The sequence below is a fragment of the Anser anser genome (assembly GCF_964211835.1).
Source record: "Anser anser genome assembly, chromosome: 4".
Lineage (NCBI taxonomy): Eukaryota > Metazoa > Chordata > Aves > Anseriformes > Anatidae > Anser > Anser anser.
This window is the reverse complement of record NC_139724.1, coordinates 75,842,819-75,869,724: the sequence shown is the minus strand read 5'-3', so window position 1 is coordinate 75,869,724 and position 26,906 is coordinate 75,842,819. Positions and strand designations below refer to the sequence as shown.

General features: G+C 56.8%; 1 protein-coding gene and 1 long non-coding RNA gene across 4 annotated transcripts in view; one reads left to right on the top strand and one right to left on the bottom strand.

Annotated features, from left to right (window-relative positions):
• The window catches only part of PTPRA (protein tyrosine phosphatase receptor type A), a 97,731-nt gene that overhangs the window by 21,306 nt on the left and 49,519 nt on the right, over window positions 1-26,906 (bottom strand). For all 3 annotated transcript variants that reach the window (XM_083832771.1, XM_083832770.1, XM_083832772.1), the window contains 2 exons: window positions 1,398-1,476; window positions 587-955 (listed from right to left, as the gene is read on the bottom strand). In XM_083832771.1, the coding sequence (XP_083688897.1) occupies window positions 587-955; window positions 1,398-1,476 (448 nt within the window). The remainder of the gene's footprint in view (window positions 1-586; window positions 956-1,397; window positions 1,477-26,906) is intronic.
• Window positions 1,490-7,373, top strand: LOC310898204. Its single transcript, XR_014583075.1, has 3 exons — window positions 1,490-4,865; window positions 5,188-5,385; window positions 6,847-7,373. It is a non-coding gene; the product is annotated as an uncharacterized lncRNA (long non-coding RNA).

Below are 26,906 nucleotides of genomic sequence, written 5' to 3'. Positions count from 1 at the left end.
TCGGTCTCACCCCTGCTTGGCCACCGCTAATTGAAGCCTTAAAGCCTTTGGGACCTCCTTGTGCACGTGCTTGTGCAGTGTTCAAAGGGGTGGGCTAAGCCCACGGCTGGCACCAAAACGCAGCTAAACGGCTGTGGAGCAACGCTCTGGGTGATGCAAGCTCTGCAGCTCAGCACCATCCCGGTGTCGTTTATTGCTGTGGCTTACACAGACTCGCTGAGGACCAACTCGTCATCCAGCAGCCAGGAGCTGCGCCCCGTTTCACCCTGAGGAAACCACAAAAAGGGACGGATTTCATCTGTGACAGAAGCGGCATGAGATCCTGGGACTCCTGGTACGCCCAGAGTCTCGGCAAGAAGCTGCTGCTGCTTTCTGTTTTGTTGTTCCCTGTCTGAACCGCAGAGACCAGAGCAGGACAAATCCGTTTGGACCTAGCGACTTCAGCGAGCTGTGTATTTCTTATCCCTACGGAATTTGCCCCAGAGTGCCTTCTCGCTCCTACTTCTCATCAAAACAAGAGAAGAGGAGAGAAGCCAAGCCAGGAACAGGACAGATGGGAGAAGGGGAGGTGAGGAAGGTGCCTTACCGTTGTGGGAAGCAGAAGAGGTCTCCTGGCTCGCCACCGTGGCGCTGACGTTCCCCTCGGTCACCTCCGCTTCGGTGCTGGGGGCCGCGGTGCTGGGGGCAGGCGGCGTGGCGCTGGGCAGCAGCGGGGTGGCCGGAGGCACTGGGGTGGGCACCGGCATCCCCGGGGTGGAGGCGTTGGGGACGACGGTGGTGGCGTTGGGGGAGACGCTGGGGGCCGCGGTCGTAGCCGGCTCCGACGGCAGGGTGGAAGCAGCCGCCGGAGAGCTGGCGTTGAGGCCGCCGGCGCTCGTCGTCCTGCCGTCCTCGGGAGCTGCTGTAGGAGCTCTGCTGGGGCTCCTGGAGGAGGTGGGCGCCGCGGTGGGGGGCTCTGAAAGCAGGGGAAGAAGGAGAAAGGAGCACCCTGAGATACCCTTCCGGGGCGCTGCGGGGCGCAGGGGCTGGTTTGCGCTGCTGTGACTACAGGGGGGTGAAACACGGGGGGAAAAACTAGCAAAAAAATCCCACGTCCCGGGCAGAGAGCGCTTTGCACGTCGTGGTGATGTGAATCCTGTAAAAGCAGCTCGCTTGAGTACCTAATATGAAACGGGGAAGGCTCAAAGGGTAGAGCCCCTATCCCCCTTAAGAGAGGTTCAGTATTTGCTAGGAGAAAAATCTGCAGGTCCCGTCTGAGCGCCACTCTTTCCTCAGACGCTTTTACTGTATCTCAGCTGACCAAAAGGCAGGAGAGGTGAGGCACCGAGCACGCGAGCACTCCTTTCGCCCTAAAAACGGTCTAGGGGAACAGAGAGGCGACAAGGAGCACGGCTTACCCGTCGTAACATTGCGAGCACCTACGCTGACCAGGCCACTTCCCAGCAAAAGGACGAAGAACCACAAATCCATGTTGACCTGAAAAAAATAAAAAGAGCACAAAGAAGAGCTATTGAAACCCTTATCGGCTGTCCCCCAAATTAGTTCAAGTTGGGGATGCTGCTGTGCGCCCTGTACGTGTAGAGCTGGGGTCCCGGTACGTGGGCAGGATTTCTCTGGGCGTTCATACGTCCCCGACCGGAGGAGAAATCCCACCCTGGTGGACCAGGAAAGGTGGGAAGGGATGAAGCAGGGAACGAGCAAACCCTGGGAGGTGATGAAAACCCGCACGGAGGAGCTCACGACGGAGCCATGCCCTGCGTTTCTTCCCAGGAAGCGTCCTGCAGCGTTACAGGGCGATGCCATCAGTAACGTCATTTTTCCCAGAACAACCCCCAGGCTTTCTACCCCAGCCCTTTAAACACACGCTCCAAGTTTTTACTGGGTTTTTCCCCCCCAAAAAAGCCCCGAAAGCGCAGGTACGGTTGCCTCCTCCCAGCCAGATAAGCATCAGAGGCTCGGACAGAGGGAAGCAGGAGGTGAGACGCCACCTCCCTGCCCAAACCCTGCCCCAAGTGTCCCAAGAGCAGGAGCTCAGCGCGGGCTCCACCTGGCACCCACTGGCACCTTCCTCCGTGCTTCGTGCCACCAGCGCGCTTTTACCCCTGCGATTCAGCCTGAATCCCCCTCCCCTTCGACTCGTCTCGCCCTTGTTGGTTCTCGTCGTGTTTATTTGAAGATGCGTCGGTCGAGACCCATCCCAAAATCTGGGCAAAAGGACAAGGCTGAGGTCACGAACAGCGGAAAGAGCAGAAACGCGCGCTCCTCCCGGCCCCAGCCGGCCCCGCGGCGTCCTCCCACCACCACCACCACCCTCCTACATTTTCTTCCTCCCCAACGACCAGCTGGCCGAAGATCGCACCGAGCTCAGGGCTCAGGAGGTCGGACAGACCCCTTCTGGCCACAGGGAAGGGAAGCAGAAGGAAGCCAAGCCCCAGAGGTAAGAGGTTGCCCTCAGCCCGCTGCGCGGCCGGCCCCGCGTGTGCCAGGGCTGGCTCCGAGGGGACCCAACGATGGGAGCAGCCACCCCGGCGGCAGGTTTAGCCGCGGGTTACGGTGCCTGCCTGGGTCGCCTTGAACCCATTTGGGCCCCCAGGTGCTGCCCAGAGCAGGGGTGGCCTCGCAAAGCCTCCCCGAGGTCCTGCTCCAGCATGGGATGCGCTGAGGATGGGCACGGCTGCTCGGGGAAGCTGCAGCCGCAGGGTTTGGCTGGCACGCAGCACCCGGTGCTCGATGTATTCGGTGCAACTTGCTAATGGGACCGTTTTGGCTGCGGAAAGAAAGGTTTTTTGAGGCTGAAGGACAGACAACGTGCAGCTGGAGCGCTGGGAAGAGCTCTGCCGCGCTCCCTGCAAGCCTCGGGGGCGCCAGCTCTTGCTCCCGGTACCAAGCAATCGCACCCCGGAGCTGAGCATCCCTACGCCACGCGGGTTTTCCAGCGCTGGAAAAGGAGCCGGGGCCTTCCCCGTGCTAAATTCCGGCGACACCACAACCAGGAAGGGGCAACGCTGGTGAGAACCGCAGCTTCCCGGCTGTTAAAGTGAAATCCCCAGGACGCAGCGCGCACGTGGCACCGGCGCCGTGCGGGGTCCCCACGCGGGGCCGGCTCCGCTCGTGCCGCTCGCCCCGCTCCGAGGCAGGATTTGGGATTTCCACCCCTGCGGCAGGATCGGCACCAAGAGGAGGCGTGGGCCGCGAGCGAACGATTCCAGCAGATTGCATGAGGAGGGAAGGGGGAAACGACAGCACGTCGCTGCGTTTTCCTGAGCTTTGCCCCGTTTTTAGGAAGAAAGAGGGATGCACGCGGCCCACGCACATCCTGGGTGAGCTCCGGCGCTTTTTGGGGCTTTGGGAAAAAGCTGTGAGCGTCGAGAGCGAGAGGACCCTGGGCAGCCCCACAGGCATCACCAGAACATGGATAAAAAAACCAAAACTGGGAGCTGCTTCTGTTCCCGGCCACCGGCTTCATCCCCCAAAACGGATCTGGAGGAGCCAGCAAGTGCCAAAACGCTGCGTCACGCAAGGCTCCATCCCGGGGGGGGGCTCGCTCCCAGCCCCTGCTCTTTAAAAACCCTCCTTATCCCCGAAGGCAGCACGAATAAAGGCGCGCCGTGCCCGGCCCCTGACATGAAAATCCTTCTGGGTTTTACCCCAAAAAGCCGGAGCGACCCGAGGCTCCCTTCCCCCTGGTCTCCCTCCCCGCCGGTTCGGAAGCCGGGGAGGAAATACTTGTCGTGTTCTCGCCCTCAGCACAGCCCTTAGCTGCCTGCAGCATCCTGTGCGCGCCGCACAAAAACACCCTGACGTCACGTCTCCGGCTCTGCCAAGGGGCAAGGAGCCGGCTGCAGCCCTCGGGTTCAGCCGGGGGGGGATCTCGGGAACGATCCAAAACCCGAAATCTTCCCCTGGCCGCGCTCCCAGGACCGCGCCGAGGAGGGTGCCCCCGGAGCCGCTGCCCCTCCGCCGCGCTCCGGGCTTCGGGGTTGGGGTTGTAGAAAGCTGCGGATCTCGTGGGGAGGATTGGCAGTGGTGCGGGGCGGGAGGAAATAACTGCTCGAGGCAGTAACAAGTGGCTTAAAAATGGTATGGGAGTGCTGCCGGGGGGGGATCTGGCCGCAGCAGCACCTCCCTGTGCCCCCGGAGAGCTGAGGCAGCCGGAGCAGGGCACTCACCGAGCACTGCTGGGATTTATCCCCTTATCCCCGCCTCTGCCACCCTCCTAATTCCCGTGAAATGTGGCGATCCCATCCTGTGTTAAGCAGGAGACGTGACCCCGACGCTGCCCGGCTCTCCGGGACCCCCGAAACCATTTTACTGCTGCTCGGAGGACGCTGAAGCGCCGTGGCTCAGCGGCGAACACCCGACTGCCTTGTGCCGGCTCCACCCGCAGCGAAAAATAAAAACTTATTCCCTTCTCCCCCCCTTTTTTTTTTTTTGGGGCAGGGGAGAGGGCACAACCGGGAGCAAGGTTTTGGCTGCCGAGCCCTTTGAGGCAGCTCACGGCAGGGCTCGACGAGAGCGAACGCAAGGAAAAAGAGAGGGGGAAGCCGGCTTTGTTCGGCGGCAGCGGGCTACGAGCACGGTGCGGCCGTCCTGGAAAACAAACCCGCTGTTCCCTCGTTCCCCATCCCCTCCATCCGCGTGTGCCCGGGGTTTTTAAGCCGCCGGGGCAGCGCGGTTTCGCAGTGCCTGGCATCGATCCCGACCCTGTCGCAGAGAGGCCGTGGAGAGGAGGGGAGCTGCGGCGAGGTGAGAGGAGAGCGGGTCCCGCGGGGAACGGGGCTCGCCCGAAACTCCTGCTCTGGATCAGACACAAGAGAGACCCCAAAAGGCCAAGGCAACCCCCTCTGCTTGGGGTTTTGACCCAGGTGAGGCAATGCCAGCAGCTCCTTTTGGGGCAGAGGACCGGGATCACAAGGGCCCAGGCGTTTCGCTGCCATCGCGGAGAGGAGGAGACGCCGCTTTTAGGGGGGAAAGGCGTTTTGTTGCGCTAACCCGGAGTGACTAAGCCCCCGCGTGTGTCTCCCGAGCCGAACCGAGGGCTTTGATGTGTCACTGAGCATCATTCCCCCACCCCGCCCTCTGCTTTTCCACTCCTCAACAGAAAAGATGAATCACAGCGACCGTTCGCCCTTCCTTAAAATGCACATCTCTCTTTTTTTTTTCTTTTTTCCCCTTTTAAACAAACAGGCGGCTTCCACTCCAGCGACAGCGACAAACGCCACACCAGGAGGGAGGACGAGCTCGGGGCTTTGCTTTCTCCACCCCCGAGCAGCTGCCCAACCTGTCTCCCCGGCTCCATCCCCCAAATTCTCACTATTTATTCGGCACAAGGGAACGCAGAGCCCTCTTTCGAAGAGCCGGTAACGCAGGCGGGGCAATATCGAGGTACGTGCGCAGGGAATTAGGGGCAGCGATGTCAAACCATCACGGGTGGGTTAAGAGAAGAGGATCGGGTGTTCCCCAGCCCGAGCCGGGAGGAAGGTTGTTCCCCGAGGTCCCCTCCTACCTCTGCTGCTGCCAAGTGGAAATCCCCGAGGCTCAGCCCCATCTCCCATCACACCGCCTCGCCGATTGCCTTTTTTACTCCCCGGACGACCGATACACGTTTAATTCATTCACAAATACCCACAAGGACCTCTGAGACCGTAGTTAAGAATAACCCGTGAACGTTTTGGGAGGGAAATCTGCAGGGATTTTAGAGCCACGACACCCCCAGGGCTGGGAAGGAGACCCCAGCACCGAGCAGCACCACGGGTGCCACCGGCGCCGCGTGCTCACGGCGAGCAGCGTGCCGCCAGCTTGGGGAAAAAGCCCCAGTGAGCACTGCAAGAGCCCTGGTGGTATGTAAGAGGCAAGCATCGCCTCCTCGGAGCCAAGAATGAATAGACACGAAGCTCCTCAGGGGAAAGGAAGCCGTGAGAGATGCCTCCAAAGGAGCCCAGAGCATCCCAGGGCTGACCAGCACCGCGGCGCCCCCCCACCCTCCGAGCGGAGGCACCGCTGGGAGCTGCCCGAGCCCCTCAGAGGGACAGAGCTACAAAGACAACCGATTATTTTCCTATTCCTAATAATCTTCCTAATGAGGCCGGGCTTAATTTGCCCGCTGCTGGCCGAAGATGGACCGCATGCGGGGGGCTTGCGCACCGCTGCACCAGGACGAACCGGGACGGGTCCGTGCCCAGCGGGTCTGCAGCACCTCCACTTTCCCCCCGGACAGTGTGGGGTTGGTAAAACGCAGCAGGGAGAGCCCCGCAGGGGATGCAAGGTGGGGGTTAGCTGGTGGTTCAAGTGTGGAGGGGGACGACGGGGGATGAAGGGCTTTTTGGAGCCGGAGCGCTGGAGAACTGAGCGGCCGGAGGGGTTCCCAAAAGGACCCAGCGGTGATCAGAGCGGTACGAGGCGCAAAGCCAGCAAAAAAAAAAAGGTGAAATGTGAAGAAAAATGGGAAATGGCGAGCTAAGCAGGAGGGAGCTGCCCGGCCAGGGGGTGCAGGGAAGGTACTGGTGCTGAGCTTCGACCCGGGGACTTGGTGCGGGGTTCCTCTGGGGCTGGCAGGGAGGTGAGACCTTGTCCCGGCGTAAGGAGCATGGATCTGCTGGAGTAACTCCTGCTGGGTTTGTGGGGGCCCGTGCCCCGCGAGCTGCCCGCTTCCCCCTTTGTTCCTGGCCGCACGTCGCCCCGCGGGGCAGGACGGGCGTCCCCGAAAAGCAGAGAGCCGGCACCTCAGGGGTGGGAGTGGGGCTGGGCAATCCCAGCTTAATTACCCCCCAAAAAAAACCAATATTAAAAAGGAATACATCTATTTTTTCAAGAGCATCTTTTCGGGTTTCCCCTTCTTTGTTCCAGGCACCACTTGCGGCACGCAGAGAGGAAGCGCTCAGCCCGGCAGCTCCTTTTCAGAACGGACCAGTCGCTTTAGGACGAAGCCCGGCCGTTATTTAGCCCACCGGCATCCCTACCCGACGCGATGCGTCCTGGAGAGCGAGCAAACGGCCCGTGGGCAGGGAAAACACGGGCGAAAAGAGGAAGCCAGAATAAAATAAACCAAGCCAAAATAAAATAAACCAAGGCACGCTTCGGGCGCAGCCCGTTCTGCGGGGCCGAGAGAACCTCCCAGCTGCGGGATGCTCCCGGAGAGCCAGCCACGGAGCGGCCCCCTTGAAACAAAGGTGTGGGAAGGGATCGTTCCCTTAAAATCCCGTTAGGGAGGCCGAGCCCTGATTAAAAGGCACGCGCTCGGTCACGCAGCGCCGCCGGCCGATGGTGCTTACCCCGTCCCGGGACAGCGGCGCAGTGCGGGGAGCGGGGAGCAGCCCCCGGCTAAGAAAAGTGCAAAGAGGAAAGGTTGAAAAAAAAAAGAAAAAAAAGAGGGATTTTACCTGCGGGGATGCGGCACCGCGGAGCGGTTCGGCCCTGTTGCCACAGTAACCCTCCTGGTGCAGCCGCGATCGCTGATTATGAAACGAGAAAAATCAGAGGCTGCTAATTAGGGTGCGCCCCAGCGCCGAGCTGGCTCCGCGCGAGCGCCGCGACGCCGCCGAGCGCGGGGAGTTGGTCGGCACCGGGGGGGGGCAGCCTGCCCGTAAAAGAGCTTTTGGGGCAGTTTTACGCCTTTCTGCATCACCCCCTGCAAACTCAGCTCGTTTTGTTTGCCGTTTAACTGGATGAACGAGACTCAGCGGAGCAGCCTTTACGCGCACGTGCACCCAGCAGCTCACCCTCCAAGCAAGCGGGGTACCAGAGCGCACCGCAAAACCCGTGAAAAAACGCCTCGATGGCTATTTGCGGGGCTGCAAAACCAGAGAGATGCCGCTTGACCGTGTCAGCCCAACCAAACGCTGGGGTTTTGATGCTGCTCAGCTGAAATTTGCCGTGCCCCGAGCTCGCCGAGCCCCCTGCACCGCCCCAGCAGTGCCGCAGCGGCTCCGGGCTGGAGCTCTGTGCCCCCCTGGCACTGACACGGGGGATTTGAGCTGAACGTTTTGGTCTTATTGGAGGCCTTGTTTCTGACCCTTTCATAGACTTTTTTTTACGGGAATCGGTCTTTTAATGCTGCGTGCCCGTGTACGTAGCGTGATAAGCTGTTCTGGTGCAACCCCGGAGAGAACATCTGCGTTGGTGAGCAATTAACAAACTTACTGCCAATTAGGGGCACGGCAGGTAGGAGCAGCACAGGCAGCGGGGCAGGAGGGCTGTCCCAGGAGGAGAGAGGTCCCGATGCTCACTCTGACACCTTTCTCCCGAAATAAACGTTTTTGTATGGCCTTTGGAAGTGTCCCAGTGCAATTCCAGCGCCCGGACGAGCACGTCAGCATGGGCGGATACTCGAGGAGAGTTTTACGCTCGCAGCCTAGAGTAAACCCGAATAATCTGTGTGCAGGCAACACTTTAAAAAAAAAACCCAAATCCCACAAATTAGGAAACTACAAGCACCGCAGAGGAGGAGTCTGGCACACAGACCAGGGTGGGAATGGGATGGGATGGGTAGGAATGGGATGGGATGGGTGGGAATGGGATGGGATGGACCCACGGCGACTCCTGCGCTTCAAAGCATTACGGGGCCAGCAGGGGGTTGTGTTGGGATTTTGCTCTTGCAAAAGTAAGGTCTGAAAAGGATGGAAACAGGTTCATTAAAGAAATATATATAGAAGCAACATCTATAAAACCAAATCCGTCTCCCAAATATTCAAATATTTCCTCGCATCAGCCCATGCTCCCAAAAACCCACCAAACCCTCGTTTTTCCCCCGTGGCTCTATTTCCACGCTGCTATTTTTCCTTCCCACCCTTCACGCCCCAGCTGGGCATCCTCGAAGAGGATAAAGCGATGCCCGGGGACCCCACCGAGGCGCTGGGCATCTCAAATCGCTCCCCCAGAGCCGTGCCCTTCGACGAGGGAAGGAGTGGGGCCGATGTGAGAGGCACCGCTAGGGGAACGCCCCGGCGCATGGCCGCGGTTATTGCCACGCAGCCCCGCGAGCAGGGGGCGTGCAGGGCGAGTCGTCCTCTCCCCGAAGACGCTCGGCAGTACCAGCAGCTTTATTTCGCCCGCCAGCCTGAACGAAGCTCAGACCAGACCGGAGAATGAGAAGAAAAGGGGATTTTTAAGTTTTCAGCCGACCCGTCGGATGCAGAAAGGGGCACGACGGCTCGGCGGTGCACCGGCAGCGAAGCGAAACTTCACGCTCGCTAGTCCCGGAAGAAAAACGCACTTTTCTGGCCTTGGAGTGGCTGGGACGATTCCCTTTGAGCCCTGCGACGTTACTCACAACTCATTCTGCATTTTAATCTCGCCAGCAGAAGGCTGGAGGTGATGGCGGTACCGGCAGCGAGGGCGTTCACCGTCAGCCTTCAACGCGCCCGGGGCACGGGGGAGGACGGTGACCCGCGGAGAACAGGCACAGCCTACGAGAAACACCCCCCAAAAAGAGAAGAAAAGCAGCCTGGGCGAGCCGGAGCTGTGGGGTTCATCCCGAGGACACCCCGGGGAGGCCACCGGGACCAGCCCAGCTTCCTCCCCTCTAGATGGAGCTCCAGGAGAAGCCTGAGGTCCCTTCCCGAAGCCAAGGCGGACGCATCCCGTTGTCCCCAAAGAGCTCCCCGCCGACGGCTGAAAGAACTGGAAGGGCTGAAAGGCAGCGAACAGTCAGACCCATCATCCACCCTGCCGCGCTTGCCCTCGAGGACAAATCCTTTCCCCGTCTTCGCTGGGCACTTCCCAAGCCCCAAACGATGCTCCGACACCCGGAGCGGCCGCCGCAGTCGGGACCGACTGTAGGAAATGATTTCTCTGAAATTTTTGGAGGTTTAATTCTCACCGGGGCCGTGACTATTTCCGCCTGCACGTTCGGCAGCGGGTAAGCGGCGTGTCTCGGGCGCTGGGCAAGGAAAAGCACCAAGAGGGAGTTGCGAGCTGCCTCGATGACAGCAGCCTGGATGCGCGTGAAAGGGAGAACGGGGTCGAGGTAACGCAGCTTTAAGGGCCCCTTCCCCTTTGGTGATGAACAGGAGCTCCCTGGGCAGGCATTAAATGTCACCTGGCGTCGCTCCTGTTTCGGTGGTACCCAAAGAAACGTGAGGAGGCTACGGCAGCTCACGCTCCCCGCGCCAGGCACCGAGGACAAACCCGTAGGACCCCATCTTTATACAAAAATCTGAAATATTCCCTTTGTAAACACCTGAATTCAGCGGGATTTCGGGACATACGTGCTCAGCGGGGGCTGCAGCTCACTAAATTATCAAAGAGAAACCGCGAGCAGGCAAAGCTCGCTCACCGATGGCACAGGTTTTGGGGGAGGCCATCCCAACAACGCCAAATTCGACTCATTTCAGACCTCTCCGGGATGATGGAGAACAGCACCCGGGTTATTTTTAATTACAACAGCGACGTTTTGGACAGCAACAGAGACGTCCCCATCTCCGCAAGTCCCCGCTGCCTCAGCCCTGTGAAAAGGCTCTGAAAAGCAGCCATCCCACAAAAGCGCCCGTCCCCGGCACCCCCCCGGCCTGGCAGCACAATGCACAGAAGGCTCTTCAGTCTCGCCCCTAAATGCGAGACTCCCCTAGCCAGGCGAGAGATGGTACAGGAGCGGGCGGGCAGGGCAGCACAGCCGGCCTCTGTCGCCGCTTGTTGCTGCGCCAACACAAGGCAAACCCTGTTGCCGGAGCCCGACCTCGTATTTTGCTCTGCGGTGGCCAAGCCGAACAAAATCCATCTCGTTTTGCTCGCGTGAAATCCACCCTGCCGACGACGGGGGGCAAACCTGGCTCAAATTGCCCTCCTCTTCCTCTTCGCTTGAACGAAAGCTGGGCAGACCAAGGACGCTGAGAGCTCGGGTTCGGTTTCCTGGCTGGGAGGCTCCACCAGAATCCCGCGGGGTGATGTCCACAGGGTGCTGAGCCGTTCCCCGCTCCCCGTCCTCTCGAGCACGAGCTGCAGCGGAGGCAGGCTCGGGAAGAGGTGGTGCCACCTTCCTTCTCCCCCAGCGCTTTATCCCAAAAGGGCCCGGCTCCGCAGTGCCCGAGGGCTGCCGAGCCGAAGGCAGAGCCCCGGAGCTCAGCCACCGCTCTGCGCAAGCTGCCGGCGTGCTCGCGCGTCCGACTCCGACAATCAATGAGTTCAAAAATAAATAAATTTTAAAAAAGGCCAGTGACCCTTTGGGCCGAGGTAAGACCCCAACAGCCAGCCCCGGGGGTGCCATCCCCGCTGCTGCCCCTGGGGACACCGGGGGACGGGCGGCGACGGCCACAGGCAGCGGCAACCCCCGGAAAGGTGGTTTGGAGGAGAGGAAAGTTTGGGGTGACCTGGTTTGAGGATGCGGCTGTTACCGAGCGGCTTTAACCCCCCCATCCCAGCTTAGCCCCCAGGAGCAAGGCCCTCTCCCCGCTAGGGAGTTCCCTGCCTGTGTTGGACAAAAGATCTGTGCTTGTAAGCCCGGGTTTTCACATCAGGTCTACGTGTTTGGAGGGGAAAAATATCACGAACTGCTTGTGAGGCAGAGCTTCACTGAACACAGACACCATTATCTCTTCCTCCCAGTGCCCTGTGTTAGCTATAACCTCGCCTCTTCTCTTGCTACAGGCAACGCGGTTCAACAGACTTCTGGAAAAGCAGAGAAAAAAAGAAGACAAAGAAGAAGAAGAAGATGAAGAAGAAGACGAAGGAGAAGACGAAGGAGAAGAAGAAGATGAACAAGAAGAAGACAAAGAAAATGAAGAAGAAGAAGGAGATGAAGAAGAAGACGAAGACGAAGATGAAAGAAAAAAAGAAAAAAAAAAGAAAAAAAGAGAGAAAGAGAAAGAGAAAGAGAGAGAGAGAAAAGGAAAAAGAAAAAGAAAAAGAAAAAGAAAAAGAAAAAGAAAAAGAAAAAGAAAAAGAAAAAGAAAAAGAAAAAGAAAAAGAAAAAGAAAAAGAAAAAGAAAAAGAAAAAGAAAAAGAAAAAGAAAAAGAAAAAGAGAAAAAGAAAAAGAAAAAGAAAAAGAAAAAGAAAGAAAAAGAAACGTGTCACGCAAATAGCAGGGCAGTGCTGGGAACCTTCACAGGGAGGGCGGAGAAGCTCGGTGCGAGCTCACCAAGCGGCCGGGAAGAGGCAGGCGCAGTTCCTGCGCTTTGATGGGAAAACCCCAGCCCGGCTTGGCAGATCCTGCCGCCCTAACTGAAGATGCTGAGCCTGCGCGACAGGGAGCAGGAGCCGAAGCCCTGTAATAGAGGCGGCATAACTTTACATACGGTACCCCGGGAGGGCCGGGGCCGAGCAGGACAACATTTCTGCATCTGATTGACTCCGCCAGATTAGAGGGTGGCTGTTCCCCCGGCTCCTTGCGGGCGCGAGGCCGAAAGCAGCTGGGCCACGAAGGGGGAGGAGGAGAGGGTCACGGGGAGATCCCAACCCCGACACCGCGGCCAGGACACCCCGCGATGCCTTGGGCAGCCGTGCTCCTCCTCCCCAGACCTCCGTATGTAACACGAAAACAAGAGGAGGCCGGCCAACACGTCCACGCGCTGAGCCCTTCCTCTCCCGCGCCGTACCTCTGTACGGGATTATTCAGCGTCCTCCCAGCCTGCTGCCTGGCGGGCTTTCCCCCCCGCTGACACTCGTCCCCGCCTTCACTCTGAAAATAAACTATTTCTTTCGTGGGAGCCAGCTCTAGGCTACTCACCGCAGAGATCCGGGTGTGCATTTCAGGCCTGATTGCCCCTAAAGGGGAGCCAAACACCCCCAGGGAGATCTGGTGGGTCTCAGCATCTTTGTTCTCCATCTTCTCGTCTCTTCTCGTGCAGTTTCTCCCCGCAGATCCCAGCATGGTGCTGGAGGTGCCGCGACGTGAATAGAAGCCGTGGGACGAGCCTCCATCCCTGGCGGTCTTCGCAAGGTGTCCCGACGCGGCTGCGGGCGACCTGCTTCAGCAGGGGTTGGACCGGACGGACCCAAAGGTCCTCAGCCAACGCGTGTGTCTGTGAATTTGCGCCACCAAACCTCCGTGTTGCTCTTCTCACATCTCCAAGACGACTCTCAGCGGCTCCATGAAGCAGAAGTTGGCTGTAGGGCCGGTGGCGGGCTCCGGCACCACTTCCAGCTACTTCGGGTCATCCCACTGAAGGCTGGTGCTCGGATCCCCAGCAGAGATGGGTCAAATCCATCTCGCTCCGTAAATATCACCCTCAGGTGCGGAAACACCGACCGACTTGGCAAGAGGTCCCCATGGCTGCCCCTACCCGGCAGGAGCATCCCCCCAGAGCGATCCCCACCGCTCAGGCCCAGCCCTGCCTGCAGCACACCGCGGCCCCGCGGCCCAGCACCGTGCCCGCCTGGCCTCTGGGTCCCACGAAGCCCTCCCAGCACCTTCGTGCAAAGCCTTTTCTTGCTTTGCCTTCCGCTTCAAAAGGCCCGAAACGGTGAAGGAGCCTTGATGCGGAGCACGAAACCTGGGCTTTTGATGCCTTGGCGAATGGATTTTATCTCGTGATTTTTCTCGCACGCACACCCTCCCTGCGCACAAGCTGCTGTTTGGGGAGCCAGCTCTCGTTTGGAGCACACACGAATCACGGCACCACTCTTTTTTTTCCCCCTATTTTCACTTGCTGTGTGCCCACCTTCCCTCTGCCAGCCCCCGCGCGGTGGCCGTTCAGCCTCTTGGCACCCATTTTATGGAGGAAACCAGCGCGAGGATCAGAGGCGGCTCCGGGTGGGAGCTGGGAGGGGGCTGAATTTGTAGGTACGGGGTTTTAGAGGGTCGAGGGGTCAGCTCCAGATTCCCTCCTGGCTCAAGCAGAGTTTCCAAATGCTTTGCGCCGGAGCCTCTGGCCGCGTAACCTGAGCATCATCAGCTCAGAAGAGCCCAAGAAGCAGGGGAAGGAGGGAAAAAAAAGATGTAAATTGGGCTTAACGAAAGCACCGAGCGACTAAAAAGGATGAGCTCCTCCTTCTGCTTCTGCCTAGCGTCACCGTGCTGGGCCATCCCCAAACAGCCCTTCATGTTTTACTGGAAAAGGAAAATCGGATTTAAATTCTTACCCCGGGAGGGCCTTCGGTGGCAGGCGATGAAGGCAGCTCCGCTCAGGAAGCGAAGCAAACCAGACGAGGAGCTAAATCCCTGCTGCCCCGAGCCCCAGCGCTCCCGTGGAACGGGCTGACACAAGTGGCCTTTCTTCCCCTCCTTTTCCACAGCGAGACTGCGAAATGAAAAGCATCTCTGGCACGTAGGTGTCCCGTGCCCACCGGCACCACCCGTGGTTTGGGTGGAAGAACTCAGGGTTTCTGACACAACTTCGCACCCTCCCCACACGTCTATCCCCCCTGCGGTTTTTGGAGCAAAACCCAGCTTGAGGCAGACAGTAACGCGTTTTATTTTATTTTTTAATTGATCTTTCGTAGTGCTCCGATCCCGAACGCTCCCTAGCAGCCCCGGGAGGACAGGTCCCAGCCTGCTGCTTGCTCGCACGCCGAGGAGCGAAGGAATGCTCCCGGGATTTCGCAGCCGATGTTCAAAGCCATCTGTGCTCCTCGGGCCACACCGCCCCAGCTGCTTGGAAGCAGGACTCCTCGTGTAATCCCGATGACCCTGAGTCAGCTAAAGGCAGGGCCCAAGCTCTATTTACCTTGGCTCAGCCTTGCGGAGTCCTCCAGTTCCTCCCCGAGTAATGAGCATCCTGCCCGCGGAGAGGGGAGGGACGAGGAACCTCGCCCCGTGACTCCTGGCTTTTTTGCCACCTGTACCCCAAGCCTCGGCCATGCCCAACAGCTGGAGTTTGTTCGGCGTCAGAAAATACTGGAGCTGTTACGGAAGACTGAGATCCTTCTTTTCTGGGTGAGGATTAAGCTACTTCCAAAGACGAGCTCCAAGGTCACCCAGCGGTACTGGAGCCAAGAAAGAGCCCCACGGCCGTTTTAGAATCCATGCCAAATGAACCCGATGCATCAGACTGATGTTCAGAGAGCTGAAACACCTGCTACGCATTATTTCAGGAAAAAAAAAAAAAAACAAAAAAAACTATTGGGGAAAAAAAATTGCTCCTTGCTACTGAAGAAACCCTCAGCCCTGCCCTCCAAGCGCGGCGCGCCGACACGTTGCTGGCACCAGCCGAGCCCAGAACTTGTCCAACTGACCCAGTTCTCACAAACTGAACAAAAACCGTCTCGTTTTTGTTGAAAAAAAAAAAAAAAAAAAGCAGTAATTCACACGAACCAAGGTACGTTTTTGGCATGTACAACTCACCGTCCCCTCCTGACCCATTTAGGCGCGCGTTCCCGCAGGGGGGGGACGGCGTTACCCGCCGTGTAAAAGCCTAAAATTACACCGCCCTACAAAGAGCTGGGATGAATTGACCCCTCTAAGCCAGCCGGTTGCCAAGCTTTTATCTCCCCCTCATTGTTAGCCGACGCTGAAGCGGAATAATGGGACGACACAGGGCTATGCAAGGCGCTCCTGCAAAGCCCTGCCTTGGCAACTCCATTGTACCCGCGCCGCCCGCGCTGCCTATTGTATCTAGCTACTGGTTTGGAAAGCCAGCAGCATTTCACCCCCAGATATAGGTGTATTTATGATTTCTGTCCAATTACCGCTGGCTTCCGTCACGGCGAGGGGAATTAGCCGTGGGGTTGGAATTCGGAGCACAAAAGGCCGGTGGATGAGCGCTCCAGCTGTATTTTCTCGTCCTTCATCCAGTCTAGACTTAAAAGTCCCAGGACGCAGATGACTTCCGCTGCTCTGCCGCGGTATTAAAAAAGCAATAAAGGGAACAATAAAGCGTCACGACGTGTCTAAAATTAGCAGTTTACGAAACAATCCGAGTTTATAATACCCCGAGCACAATGAGGGCAGAGAGCGCAGGGGACGGCTATTTTAAAGCCGCGGGATGAAAGGGAACCTCGCTCAAAACCGTTATCGGGCGAAGAAATCTATCTGCATTGTGTTTCGGTTCTGATACCAACTGAAACAACTGCCTCGAAGCCACCACCGTGCTGCTAAGAACTAGCTAAACTGAGGCAAGGCACCAAAAGCACGCTGCCTTGCCCCAGCGATCGATGCGAGAGCTGCCCACAGTTATTTTCTGCCGGGCTTTAGGTTCCCCTACTTTTGGCGGTGCTTTTCCCCTTTGCGCGCTTTGGCTTCTCATGGAGGAGGGGCAGAAAATGGATGGGTTGGTTTCCAGGTGATCCTTGGTTATATTCACGTTTTGGACACCGAAGCCGGGACCGCGAGTCAATGGGTAATTTCGGAGGAAAACGCCCCAGCAGCCCCTCTGTTGGTATTATTGTTATTTTTAATCGAAATCCTAAACAGGGAGCAACGTTTCACACAAGGGTAGCCCCAGAAGAAACGCTCCTCCCGTCGCCTGAGAAGACGAAGGCGTCCTTGAAAACGATATTTAGCCATCATGACGGACGGAAGGCATGCAGAAACCATGCAGGACTGGGAATCACGCAGCATCCAGCTCCTGCTGCCCCCACCACCGGTGGAATTAAAGGAATTAAAGCCCATCGGGGGGGGATGAAATGGCTGTGAAGGAGAAAGGACCTTTCCTCCTGGAAAAGCAGCTCCCTTCCCAAGGAGGACAAGCGGATCCATCGGATCTGTAAGGGGACGGACGTGCCCTGAGCGCGGATCCAAGGGAAGCCCCTGGGGATTCTCGTGCAGGGGGACATCGGAGCTGGAAATGCCCCCCGGTCTGCTTCCATTTCTCACACTTACAGAAGGAAATACGAGCCCTGTCGCTCAGGACCAAATAAAGGTGGGCATTACGGCTCGTGTGGCCTCAGAAATAGCCACGCGGGCACTCGGGTAACACGCCGTGTACACGCATCCGTGTTTCAAGGACAAATATAACCGTGCAGTCAGCAGCTGCGGGGCTGCTGGCACTCTTCAGAAACGTAATGAATAATCTTTCTTCCGCTGAGGCTAAAATAAAAGGTTTCCTTGTACAGGGTTTCCATATGACCCCTGCTGGGGTCATCTAACTAAACGCTCTCTTGTGTTTTCCCTCCTCCCGGGCCCTACGACCACTTGCTCCCTCCTGAAATTCCCAGCTTGGCCCCACTCCACCCTTCCCAGGTAAGAAATTACTCTCGGATCTCTCCGTCCCTCCTTGGAAATCCCTGCAGGGCCACGGATCCTCGCTTTCCTTGCCACCACCAGCAAGAGCGACCACCCGGGCAGGTGAACGAGGCTGGTGGTGGTGCCGCAGCCTGGTTCAGCTCTCGTTGGGAGCTGTTAGTTCAGCGTCACCAACTGGCCAGATCCTAACAGGCTTCAGAAGGTTTTCTCAGCATCAACCTGCACAGATTATCAAGGCCAAAAGAGAAGGGAAATGAAATATTCGTAGCCAGCAACGCTCTGCCCCAACGGGTCACCCATTCATTCATAGCTCTGGGCAGCCAAGCTAATAGGATACGGTCTGTTTTTGTTTTTAATTAGTATTTTTTTTAATTTTTTTGTGGGTGAAAGCAAATCCAAAACCATTCCATTCTCAGCGGAAGAGTATTTGGTTACTAAGCCCCAGAGCTGACACCCTGCAGTCCTGGGAGATGCCTCAACTGCGGTTTCAGGACAGCTCAAGAGCAGTAATTCCCCAGCGGGTTACACCCTGCGACATCTAGAAACACTCAGAACAAAGGCTAAAGAATAGAAAAAAATAATAATTTAAAATATTTTAAAATATTAAAAGAAAAACACATTAACCTTGTGACAGAGCACTGTGACCTACGCTTGATTTGAATCCCTACCACCACCAGCCCCCAGCAAGTCCTCCTCCCTTCCAGACCTCCTTCCAGAAGGAAATGAAAACCACATGGCCTGGACAGGGACGGGACCCATTAGATCATCTCGTCCTACCCACCACACAGCAAAAGACGTTTTGCTACAAGAAACTTCCCAAATACTCCAGCCAGTCTTACTTAGAAAGCCCAAAGCAGCGGCGTTTCCACCTTTCCTCGTGGGATGTTACTCCTCCCCGCAGCCTACGACATCTCCCCGCCAGGCAGCCGTCCCCATTAGGTTTTCCTTTTGAAAATTTCTTCATTTTCAATTTGCAGTCCCCATCCCTCCCCTGCCTACGTGCATTTATGAGCTACACTAATTAAACAGATTAATACCAAAAAGGAATTGCAGTTTAGGAATAAATTAGTGTGTTTTCCTTTTATCCTCTATGCAAAGGACCAACGTGTCAAACAAAGTCTTGAGTCTCTCTGACATCTTCCATTCCTAAATTGGTCCCACTGCTCATAATTACACCTCCCCTCTACCCAGACAAGTTCATTCGCTTTCCTTCCCCCCTTCTTTTTGGGGGAGAAGGGAGGAAGGCAGAGAAAAGAGAGGAAAGAGTGGGATCAGGGGAGAAAGGAGAGGGACCCGGCCCATTAGAGCAGTCTAAGTGGTTACAACAGTCCCAGCATATATGAAAATCGAGGCTCTGATGAATATTCCTGACCTGGTTGTAGATGTAGGATCTGGGTTTATCAAATAATTTGGCTTTTCCGCAGCAGGGAACAGCCCCTTGGCTCCCACTCGGAAGGAAGAGGGAGCCTGGCTTCTGGGCATACTGCAGGCTTTGAACACGAAGAACTGAGGTCTGAAACACTGCTCCAAAAAAAAAATCACGTTTTCACACAAATTGGGCCTCACATGTACCCAAGTTTCGACTGAAAACATCCTAAGGAAAGCCTCAATCACAAAAGTCCACCGCAATGTGCCAGCGCCTTTCTTGGTCGATTTTAAATACAAAATTACAAAATTTTACACCCAGACCCACCCGTTGGGTTGCCCATCGGTGGTATGAGCTGCTCCGAGTTACTTAAGATATTTTTGGGATTAATCAGAATGGAAACTCTCGTATTTAACAAATAATTCCCCCGTTGACCTAAGAGCCCTCCTGCTATTCAGGGTCCCGGTCTGGGCCGTTCAGCTGACACAAGAAGGAAAATAAATGGCAATTCGTGCTGGGGACTTTCTCAGCCTACACTTTAGGGTTCCACCTCATTACGAACATTAACTTAAATGCAAGATCTCCACTTCCAGGGAAGGCTGGGAAGTGTAAAAAATGGGGCTTTGGGGGAAAGATGAAGGCAACGGGGTGGAATTGCCACAAAGAGTTCACCTACACCGCTGGACTTGGTTTGACGCGCTAACATCTGGCTGGCCGGCCACCTTAACGCCTTCTCGCTCCAACCGTTTCACCTTTTAGTGTTTTGCCAGAGGAAGACGTCTTCCCGTCCAAGGGTCTGGAAGTTACGGGGACGTTTTTGGTGGGAGAGGTGTTCCGGGTAGGGATCCCCCTCGAGGAGGACGGCTGGGAAGCGGGCGCCGCAGAAGGGCTCTGTGCTCGCGTTAGCACCAAAGCTCACGTCCCACCCTTGTGCAGCGCGGTCGAATATTTCAAAACACGCAGCTGACCTCAGCGTGTCCACGTCTCCTCCGTGCCCTTCACTTTTCCGACGGCTTCTCCTGGACGGGAAGGGGGCGGGCGGCCGAGCTGCAGCGAGCGCGGCTGGAGCCAGGAACCCGCTGCAGTCGCTGGCCTGGCGCCAGGCTGGGCTTTTTGTGTTGAAAACGTGCATTACGGAGGGCTGTAGGAGCAAATATTTATTCCGAGAGCCCCAACGCTTATTAACAGACCGAAATAAAGTGGGTTTGGGAAATGGGGAAGGCAAATCAGCAGGGAAACGCGGAGCACGACCAGGCAGCCTGCCCTTCTTCTGCTGCACCTCTTGGTGGTGAAGGAAGTGGTTGTAGGGCGTTTATTTGCAAAACTGCAGCCAGTAAATCCAGCAGCAGCGATGCCCTCCCTCATGTCGATTGCTCCTCGGTGCTGGGATTGTCTGATGGGCGGGCAGGTGCCCCTCTCCTTCCTTGGCTTTTTGGAATCGTCGATGCCCGAAATCAGAATCAGGACCAGAAGCGTTATTAGGGGGGGCGCAGGATGGGAAGGGCTGGCCCCTAGCCCTGTGCATGCTGTTTCAAAGCCTCCGAGGGAAAATAAAGAGCCCTAGAAAGGCCACGACTGCTGTCAGCGATGCGAATACCTCTGAAAAGGTATTCTGAAAACGGCCTGGCTGTTGGGAGAGGGAAAGCATTAGAGAAATTAAAGTGATTTAGGCAAAGCTGCCTAATTCTTCCCCTTCTGCGTGTAGAAACCACCGGGCTGTTCCGTCACGAGTAAACCACTCTGAATGCAGCTCACTGCTCGGAAAATCACCGAGGTCAAAAGCATGGCAGAAAACAAGAAAAAAGGATTAAACAAATGGATGATACAATCTGTGCAGCTATAATTCAAGCCTCAGAGGTACAAACGGCTGCACACCGGGGCTCGAGCCAACCGCTAATTTACAGCGCTGCCGGGCCGGGGGGGCAGCTCCCACCCCCACAAGCCCAGCAATGCCTAATGGCTCCTTTCTGCATCTCTGACACCTTCCTCGGAAGCCCCTACAGCTGGTGCCAGCTCGCAGAAGGCACTGGAGAGCCTGAGAAGTGGAGGGACGTGCCTCGCTGCCGCTGCGACCCGCACGGTCCTGGTGCTCTCGTGGGGCCCCTGCGCGAACCAAGAGGAGGCGGCTCCAACCCACGGGGACAGGAGACCACCAGAGCCCAATATTTGCCAATCTGATGGAAAAGGAAGCGACGGATTGGGTTTCAGGGTGTTTTTACGAGACCTGAACTGCAGACAGGCGCTTGCTGGGATATTCAGAGACTTCTGAGCACTTCAGTGCCTTTGCAGACCCCCCTCAAAACTCGCAGGGGACGCATCTGGCGTGGGGGTGATCGGATCATCGGCTGGTGGGGTGGCGGCTTTCAGAACGGGTCGCCCGACTGCTCCTGGTTGTCCTGCTGAGAACTGTACACACGGCAGGACAAACGTGCACTTAGGAGGAAAAACGCTTTTGGGTGGTGCACGCTTGAGTACTGAAACCGAAACTGAATCTTTAAACACGGAAACTTCGTGCTTACGGCACCGGGAGGCTTTGGAGAGGGGATGCGAGCCGCCCTCTTCAGCCAGCTCCACCTACGGGAAGGGCCTCGGAGAGCATCTCTGGAAGACGGGGTGCTGTTTTCCGTACAGCAGCAGCCACACACTCCGGTTGGATCAGGAATGGAGGCTGCTGAGAAGAAACAACCTCGCCCCTTCCCGAAAGCAAAAGCCAGAGAATTCGGATGAAATCGGTTTGGGGCCCAAAAAAAAAATATTTTTTTTTCGGTTTTGGGTTCCTACCTGGACAGGGCACAGCACCAGGGACATTTCTTGGGGTCTGTGATCACGACCCCGTCACCCTCGCACAAAGGCAGTGTTAATGATCCGTTATCTGAAGGATCTGATCGGCTCTCATCAAGGGAGGGTCTAGGACAGGAGTTAAATGTAGGACTGCCTACGTTTTGCCTTGTATTTGATTGCACAGTCGTGCCTTGTGCGATACCTGACAGCCTTGGGAAAAGCATGCTCAGAGCCCGATTTAAAGAAGAAACCAGAAGACCAGCACTGAGGCAAAATCCACCAAAACTATTCAACGAGGCCTTTGTAACTTAACAGATCTGTATCTTTAATTCGATGGAAAAGCAAGGGGGAATTCCCTCCTGACACCGGGCTGTGCAGGCGTCTGTCGGGGCCAGACGGAGCCAGCCCCGCCGTGGGCGCAGATTTCAGCAGGTCCTGCAGATGCAGACCGCCATCGTGCCTTTTCTGGTGAAGCACCAAAGCACTTCAGAAAAAATCTGGCTCCCAGCAAGCAGCAGCAGCTCACCAGCATACAAAAATAAAGCCATTCCGCTCTCAGTTTCATGGCCGAGGCTGGGGTTCACACACTGCCCAGCACGGATCCCGGGGGAAAAAAAGCATGAAGGGGTGCACCAGGAGCCTGCTGGGCACAGTCCAGCTGCTTTCGTGGTGGTACCGAGCAGTGACGCTCAAACCAACCACGGTATGGGGACCAAAAGAGATCCTGAGCGTGCCGGTGACGACCTGCATCACACCACCCTCACAGCGTTTTCGGTTAAGCAGTTGATGAAGATGAATCATCGCCTCCAGCCAGCTGACAGCGTTCGGAAAGCACAGAAACAGGCACTTTAATAACAACAGAAAACTCTTAAACACCCGCCTGAGGGGTGAGCAAAGTAGTGGCCAGCAGATAGTGTCTTCTTTTATTAAAGGGCAAATAAAATTGAACCGGGGAGAAGATGTTTGGAAGCAGATAATGCAGAAGAGAACGCGGGTTGCCCACCCAACATCTTCTGCTGAGCACCTGGATGATGGACAGGGACTTTTGGGGTGCTCGGGGAGCTTCTGTGCCCGTGGGCACCCGGCTGTGTGCCCGCCCGAGCCAGGGCTTGTGTCAGGAGCTGGGGGCATCGCTGCGACCCCGCGGGCTGGGCTGGCGGCTGAGCAGCAGATCCCTTTCCTGTGCTCAGTCCTCCGGGGAAAGAAACCTTCGTGAGGCGTATGTGAGCTCTCGTCCAGCAGATCTCGGCCTCCTCACAGCTCTGCGGGAGGCAGAGCAGCACCAGCGATGTGCCATGGGCTCCTCTGGCACCCGAGCCCGCTGCCCCGCTCCCAGTTTTAGCAGAAGCGGCGACGGGTCGGTGAGCCGGCCCCGAGCGCGCGGTTGGCGCCCGCGCAGCTGAAGGCAGTGAGCCCTTGCAACGGCGGGCTCAGAACGGTTTTTCAACTGTAATTTCGGGCAAGGCTCAGCTGTGCCTTCCCGGGGACACCTGCTCTGGGGCCAAACCCCTGAAGAGCTCCAGCCGTGAACCCCAGCGGCTCCAGCCGTGCGCCCATCCGAAACCGACCGAAAGCATCCCGGCAATGCCTCCCCTGCCCACCAGCACCAGGGGGTCCGGCCGGCCTCTCCTGGCCAACCCAACCCCGTTCCTAAGCTTCAGCCCTTCCTCGGGTCATCCTTCTTGCCGTCCCATCCCCAGCTGGTTCCCTTTCCCTAGGCAGGGCCCGCATCCCCTCCCCGTGCTGCTCCGCGGGGAGGAGCGGCGCGCGGCAGCAGGCGGTAACGAAACCCGAGCGGTTTGTGGCTGCGGAGCCCTTCCTGCTCCTGCCCCCCTGCACCTCAGCAGCTCAGCCAGAGGTTTAGGTGCTGCAATATCCACTCGCCTGGGGAGGAGCAGCTGCAGTTAATCCACAGAACTGGTTTGTCCCAGATACAAAGGCTTTTGCAACAGCTACAGCGCTTGGGTGCCCCTCAGTTCCCTAGCGGCACGGTTTTGTTCGCTCAGTTCGGTCACTTCTCCAACCCCCTCTACAGGACTGAAAGCCATCCACATTAACATTTTGGGGTGTTTCTTTTTGCTTTTGGTGGTTTTTCTTCATTTTTTTTTAAGGACGAGGTCCGTTTCTGCTGGCAGACCTCCACCACTTTGGCTTCGTGCTTCCTCGGAGCTTGGCACGAGGTGAGAGCCGAGGTTGCCCACAGCATCTCCTGGGGGACGTGCGGGCACACCGGCACGCTGCACCCGCAGAGGACTTTGCAGTGGAGAAAGGGAAGAGCCACGGAGAAATAAAGCATGGTTTTGGAGTATAAACTCCATCCCTAACGAAGCGTTTTACACTGCAGAGCTCCTTCCCTCTCGCCAGCGCTCCAAGGAGCCCCCTGACCTTGCTGAATGGCGCATCAAAGCAAATGCTCGCTGCAGCAGCAAAACCCCATGGGTTGAAATATTTTTTTCCCCACATGCAGAAGGCTTCAGCCAGCATCCCACCCGCTCCCCCACGACACCAGACCCAACTCCGACCCAGGACACAAGCACCTGGATAGCAGAGAAGGGGCAGGAGAGCGGGTGTATGTCTTGCAAAAGCACCAGCCTTGACAGGCATCTACACGCTGCATTCAAAAAGCAAGTCTGGGAGTCAAATTCACGAGCCGTGGAGCAACAGTCACCCAAAACCGAGCAGCGCTTTAGCACTTTCCTCCCCCGTGGCCTCCAGATAATCCTTGCTCGATCCACCAGGAATAATTTACCTCTTTCCACAGCGAGCGCATCCCTCGGCGCCGCAGGTACCAGCCGCCTGTCCTCGGTCTCGGTGCTGTGACGCTTGGACCAGGCTCAGAGCAACTGGCTCTACTTGTAAGACTGATGAAGGTTTTTGTCTCAGAACCGGAGGATTTACGCATCAAAAGCTCGTCTGCCTCTCCCCACCTGCAGCAGCTTACCTGCTACCAGCTCCTGCTTCCCGAAAACCGCGTCTACCGCTGACCATCACGGGTGGAACATCGCGGCACCGCGAACACACCGCTCCTCCAGGGGGTACTGCCTCCAGCCTGCCTCATCCCCCGTCTCCATCCTCATATAAACCCCCACGGTTATCTATTTGCCCTAAAAACGGCTCGGTGTGAAAAGGGAACAGGTCCCCGAGCGAGCAGCGCGGACCTCGGTGGTTCCTCCCCGCGAGCAGCTCATGCGTACGCGCCGTACAAGTGTGACAAAGCCGCCCGACCGCGGCCTGGAACTGCCAGAGCTCCACGTGCTGCTTGCCAAATTCCTGCAGCATATGTCAGTTTTGTTTTCTTTTTAATCACGGCAGAAGCCACAGAAGATTTAGACAGCGATGTTAAAGGAAAGGGCAGCGGTCAAGGGGGATGACGCCTCGTGAAAGAGGAAAGTGAGCCTGAGGACAGGGGGTTTCCAGCGTATCGCTGCTGGAAAGACCCGGTAGGTTGATATATTTAACTTTCAGCAGTGAACTTGGAGCATTTGGACTACAGAACATGTAAGTGACATCACGAGAAATGCACTCTAGACAGCGAGAGAGGCGAAGCTAGCCGTGTCGGTAGGCGCGGACCTGTCGAGCCGCATTGCTGACCCGCATTCAGCCGTCGGACGGATCGCTCAGCACCCCGCGGGCTTTACGTCACGCCGCAAGCTCCTGGGGCAGGAAACCTGTGGGTGCGACTCCGTAATTTCACGGCCTTCGGCTTGCATAAGGCGGACCTGGATGTTCTCGTCGATCCCTCCGCCTTCGGTGCGCTCTCCGCGCGGCGCTGTGACCGCGTTCGTCAGAAGGGTGCCCCGAATCTGTCACTAAACAGCCTATAGAATAAACGCACTCATCTCTTTACCAACAAACCCAAAGCAGGGCTGGTTGAATTTCCTTTCCGTGCATTATTTAGCAGGCACTTCTGCCACCTAGTTCACCCCCGGGGTTTCCAAATCCCCCTGCAAAGGCGCTGACGTTTGGCAGCCTCCTTTGCCCCACGGAGGCCACGGCCACGCACGCTTGGGGTTTCCTGCCGCAGACCTTTCATCTGCTCCGCTTCTTTGTTGGCTTTTTATCATCAGATAGCAGGGACCTGACCTGTTAACACCCCCCTGTGACGGTGAGATGGGGGAAAGGAAAGCCAGCATCAGCACCGAGGACGCCCTGGAAGAGCAGGAGCGGACAGAGGTGACTTAAATCAAAGGAAACACGCACCGTTCCATCCTTCAGAGGCACATCCCGGCCTCCCGCGATGACTAAGGAGTCCGAACATCTTCCCTTCTGTGTTTTCACTTCCTCGACTTGTCATCTCCTCCCATTGTTCTCACCAGGATTAGATAAACTCTCTGCTGGCAAGGAGCGGGCGCTCAACCCCTGTTACCCAAGGCTGCGCACGCAGAGGAACGCGGGTTTCGCTGAGGCTCGGTAAGAAAAAGATCTGGTTTGAGCTGGGAAAGCAAACATTTGAATCACCTCGTATGTTATTCGATGATTTGAAGGGTATTTTCTTTTCAAGGAGACGCAGATCGGCTCAGCCCTTCGCGGGACCAAAGGCAACCAGAGCAGAGATGTGTCTGAAGTCCCTGACGTGAAAAAAAGATTCCTATAGATTCAGCTCCACCAGCATTAGGCGTAAACGTGACTGTAATTAGCCTCGCTTGATCTCAGCGCAGACACAACGTTGAGGAAACCCTCAAAACTCAGCAAGTAAACGCCACCGAGAAGCTGAGCACAGGATGCAGACGGCAGCTGCAAGCCTCCTGAAAGTTTGGGCTGTGGTTGCTACACCCTGCAACCCCCAGCCTGGTGCAGCTTCCCGTCCCGCTCAGGTGCCAGGTACAGCAGTTGCTGCCAGCAGTTTTTCAAGACCATATTGCAAAAAAAAAAATTAAAAAAAATCACCCGTTTCAAGATTTCTCTGCACTGATCGTTATGCCGGATTAGCACACAGGCTGCAGGCGGCGTAAAAATTAGGTCTTCCTAAAGACCTGCGAGGGGAAACCTGTCTGCAGAACGAGGCACCAGAAAAAAACCTACTGGTGAGGGAGGCGGCTGCCAGCAGTGAGACGGAGGGTGGAGGTGTTTGCTCCTACACAGCAGCTCCAGGTAGGGCCAGCAGGTCCCTGCACGCTTCCCAGCGGGGTTTCTGTAGACAGTTGTCTCATCCAAGTCCTCAGCCCGAGCGCTAGCGATGTGTGCTCAGCGCCGATGGTTTGTGAAATGGGTCCTCCAAACCTCGGGGTGGTTTTGGCACTAACAGGCCAAGAGGTCAGCTCGCAGCAGTGAGGTCAGGTTCGAGGAGGAAGGCTGAAGCTTCATGGAGAAGAGGCCTAGCCGAAGTGCCTGCAGGACTCAGGAGCACAAGCACCAGAGATCTGCGATTTCTGGTCTCAGGGTAACCTCTGTGGGTCTGAAATGTCCCCCAGGGCTCAACCCGCACGTTAGCAAAAGCCAAAATGTGAGAGCGGCCTTTAAAACTTTGACAAGGAGTACAGCCACCAGCAGCTTTGATCAAAACTGTACCCTCTAAGATCAAAATCGATCTTCTAAGTGGGGTGAAAAGCCTTTCTCAGCTTGGCCACCATCCGAAACAGAAGCCACCAGGGCGAAGACCTCTGCAGAAGAACCAAGGTCTTCCCGGCCACCGGACGCATGGCGAAGGGACGTGGTGACAGGGTTGGGTCATCTCCTCCTTGCTTCTTCTGCAGTTTGCTCCCAGC